Source organism: Phytophthora infestans, genomic scaffold, assembly GCF_000142945.1.
Source record: "Phytophthora infestans T30-4 supercont1.103 genomic scaffold, whole genome shotgun sequence".
NCBI classification, from domain to species: Eukaryota; Oomycota; class Peronosporomycetes; order Peronosporales; family Peronosporaceae; genus Phytophthora; species Phytophthora infestans.
In genome coordinates, this window is record NW_003303656.1 from 348,826 (window position 1) to 352,348 (window position 3,523).

Sequence of the window (3,523 nt, forward strand, 5' to 3'; positions counted from 1 at the left end):
TAAGCCTCCTCTAACCTCAAAGTCTCCCCGACCAACAGCTCCATTTCCCTGATTACCTCGGATACAGAAGAAGGATTTGAGGGCTTACCATAAGGTCAAAGCTCCTGAAAATTCGGTTGGAGATCAACTAGGCTGATTCTTAGCATGAAGTCTCACGGTTCCCACGATACGGCCAGCAGCATAACCCACCCGCCACGGACAGCGCCACGTCCCCAGCTGATTAGCGATGGTGGTTGTAGCAGATGCGGCCCCAGTGGAAAGGCCCCGACCGTAGATGAGTCAGCTCCAGCATTTAATGGGTTCGAAAAGAAGCTGCTTACCAAAACCATCATTTGCTACTGAAGCTGTGGCAGAGATAGCGCCGGCGGTGAAGGAGGAGGAGAACGCTGTGTTATTCGAATACCCGTCTCCAGTAAAAGAGCCCGTAGCACTGTACCTCGACGACTGAGCAGCATCAGGGAAGAGGAAAGACTCTGCACCATGCTTTTCAACATACGGAGGACTATATCCAGTCTGAGCACGAATATTGCTCCAAAACAGCTTGTAGTCAGCCATAGAAACGATAGTCTTACCATTCAGCTCAAGACTCATCGAATCGATCACACTCCTATATTCCGCACTTCAGCGACCAGCAAAAACGGTTAGCAGGATTAGCCTGAACAGTAGGAGCATGAGTGTTTTTCATCGATACCTTGTATGGTAGCATAATGTAGGCATCACGGAGCGAAGCAAATCCTTCACTTCCATTAAGCTGGGATGTTGCATCGATAGTAATAACACCGTTTTGGTATGACCCCTGATTAAGATCGATAACGAAAGGCACGCGCTTGCCAGAGGAGACTTTAATATCCCGAATCACTCTGAGCGAGCTCTGGTAAAGATATTGGTCGAAGTTGTGTTTCAGACATCGTTGAGATTCTATATGGCACGTAATATACTTATTCAAAATATAATTATTATGGAAACTCGTCAAGCCTATTTACATCCGAATCATGATCTAATTGAAACTTGCCAAGCGTATTGGGGTTCATCTCGATGCTATCTTTGAGTCAAATGAGATCACAAAGCCGCTTCCGAAGAAAGGATCATATCTGGTTCCACTTAGATCGCCTAATCTCGATGTAGGACACTGGCAGGCTGTTCATGATGGAGAATTCTTTGATTCAATGGGGGAAGCGGCACCTACGAAGTAGGGCATCGGGCGATACAATCCCAAACAATATCAAGGCACTTATGGCGATTATTGTGGTCCGTTTTGCATGCTATGGCTATATTGCAAACAAAAAAATAAGATGAATCTATTGAATCGATTCAAAGTTCTGAATTTGTCAATTCTGTATTAAATATGTTTCAGGAAATATAGCAATAATGTATCGCGAATTGACGAATTCCAGCGATGTTTCCCAGCTCCCAGCTGACTAAAGCCCTCAAGACAGGTAAGCTAAGTCTTACAGCTGATCAACTCAAGGGTTCAGGCTCTGTTATCCATCTCCACCCAGCTTTCGTATGAGAAAGCACTAAAGGCACGCAAGGCGGGTCGTGGGGGTTAGACTTTGACATTACCAAGCATGAGATCAAGAAAAGCTACAAGAAGCCATAAGGAGGATCCATTTGGAGTCAAATCAGGGTTATCGACAGCATTCAAATTCGTAAAAGATAGTGATTTGCTGAGCAAGGGTCTGGATGCGGCAGTGCCTGCTATTGCTACAGCGTTTGGAGCCCCTCAAGCAGGAATCCCCGCAAGGGCGGCTATTAAGTCATTGACAGGAGTTGGAGTATATGACTCTGACAGCGATACCCCTGGTAGAGTCTCAAAACTCTGCCTACGTCCGAGCCTTGCTCGATGTAGAGAAAGAAGGTGGTCGTATTTCGGTAGCGGATGTTAAGAAGGCGGCAAAAAATGCTCTCGGGCATGCTAAACGTAAGGGGATTCTAACTGATGCAGTCAATGCAGGCGAGAAGTTTCTACTATCAAAAGCAACCAAGCCAGAGCATGAGAACCTGATCAAATCGGTTCGAGGTGAGGTAAAGAGACGCTATGGTGTAGGAGTCCCTAAGAAACCAGCTAAAGGTTCGCCCGAAATAAAGGCTCAGATGGCTGCACTCCGTGCTAAACGTAAGAAAGCAATGATTGCTGGCTCTTTTCGATTAAATTAGTTCCACCCTATTCTGCGGATTGGGAGAAAAAAAATCATTGAATGCTTATTTTTTTGGCCTCAACAACAACATGATCGAGACAGAAGTATCACGGAACTTAACCTTTTGATCGTTTTGATTATAAATACTGATCGTAATAGACGTTCTCGCGCCGTTATGACAGTTCATCCAAGCATACTGACTCGGCTTATAGCTGATTAATTGACCTACCTGAGCATCACCACGGTCAAACGCACTAAGGATATCACCAGAGGCAACATACTCGTTTTTGATCAGGTCGCATCGAACGATGTAGCTCGAGGTTGGGTGAATCTGAGGAATGGTATTTGACAGCTGAGCACTTAAAACCGTTGCAGACGCTGAAGGATACGTACCAGCAGTCAATCCTACTACTTTACCAAAAGAGGCGTTATCAATGATGATGCGAGTGACACGCGTTGTTGTTGGCAAACCAGTACCGCCTGACGAATAAAGCCCGCTTGCTGGTCGTGTCCAAGTGCCACCGGCTGTAGGAAGTGTCGTTAGAGTAGCGCTAAAATCGAATTGAGCAGCATAATACACACTGTTTTCCGTTAGTTGAATATAGAAAACGTTCTCACCAGATGGAATTAATTAAATACCGCTCCAGCATCCGTGCTGGACAAACAGCTCGACGGACTCGACACTGAGATGACACAACTTACGCATGAGGACGCAGCCGTAACACAGCAGAACCGCGTGCGACGAGTGCGTCTGGATCGTGTCGAGCAGGAGCAACTCGCCGCTCTGCTCGTGGATGCACTCGGCAGTTATCTGAGGCGCGGATCGGATCACGCGGAGCAGCAGCGACAACGAGTTTTTCTGCAAAACCCAAATAAATAATTCGGACATTTTATGATACGAGCGCATTGTACTTACCACGGACACGGCGTCCGCTTCGACTGACGTGATCGCCTCTAAGATTTCTGTCACCTGCTTCTGCGTCTGAACGACCGAGTCGCTCAAGTCTCGTTGTCGACGTGAAGATGCTGCTGATGGTTTTTGCGACGCTCGTGTCGAGTGAGGAGACGCTTGACGTCCTTTCATGCTCTCGGCCGTCCGCGCTCTACGTTGTGTCGTCCGCTGGTTCTCTGTCGTTGGGGCGGGGCCCTTCTCCTCTAACACGCGGTTTCGCATGACTCGTTGTTGCTGTGGAGGCACTTTGAAGAATGGCTGACTCTTGGCAGACTCGAGTGACGCTTGGATGCTAACCGTCAGTTGTGGTGGTTTCCCATGTCCCCATGATCGTCTTTTGTCTCGACAATCCTCGTGGAATCCGCAACACAATACGCTTGGTGTGTGGTCTGCTCCTCATTGTCGCGCTGATGCACTGATTGCCTTCAGGTAC

At 47.5% G+C, this 3,523-nt stretch overlaps 2 protein-coding genes across 2 annotated transcripts; one reads left to right on the forward strand and one right to left on the reverse strand.

Annotated features, from left to right (window-relative positions):
- Positions 1 to 279: 279 nt before the first annotated feature.
- Positions 280 to 591, reverse strand: PITG_19388 (uncharacterized protein; the record flags this gene model as incomplete). The annotated part of the gene is made up of 1 exon (XM_002896135.1): positions 280 to 591. One exon carries the CDS (start codon positions 589 to 591, stop codon positions 280 to 282), a length of 312 nt encoding a protein of 103 aa, XP_002896181.1.
- An 805-nt stretch (positions 592 to 1,396) lies between these two features.
- PITG_19389 (uncharacterized protein) lies at positions 1,397 to 2,157 on the forward strand (the record flags this gene model as incomplete). The annotated part of the gene is made up of 4 exons (XM_002896136.1): positions 1,397 to 1,504; positions 1,605 to 1,803; positions 1,850 to 2,043; positions 2,089 to 2,157. The coding sequence occupies 4 exons, from the start codon at positions 1,397 to 1,399 to the stop codon at positions 2,155 to 2,157; spliced, it is 570 nt and encodes a 189-aa protein (XP_002896182.1).
- Positions 2,158 to 3,523: the final 1,366 nt, after the last annotated feature.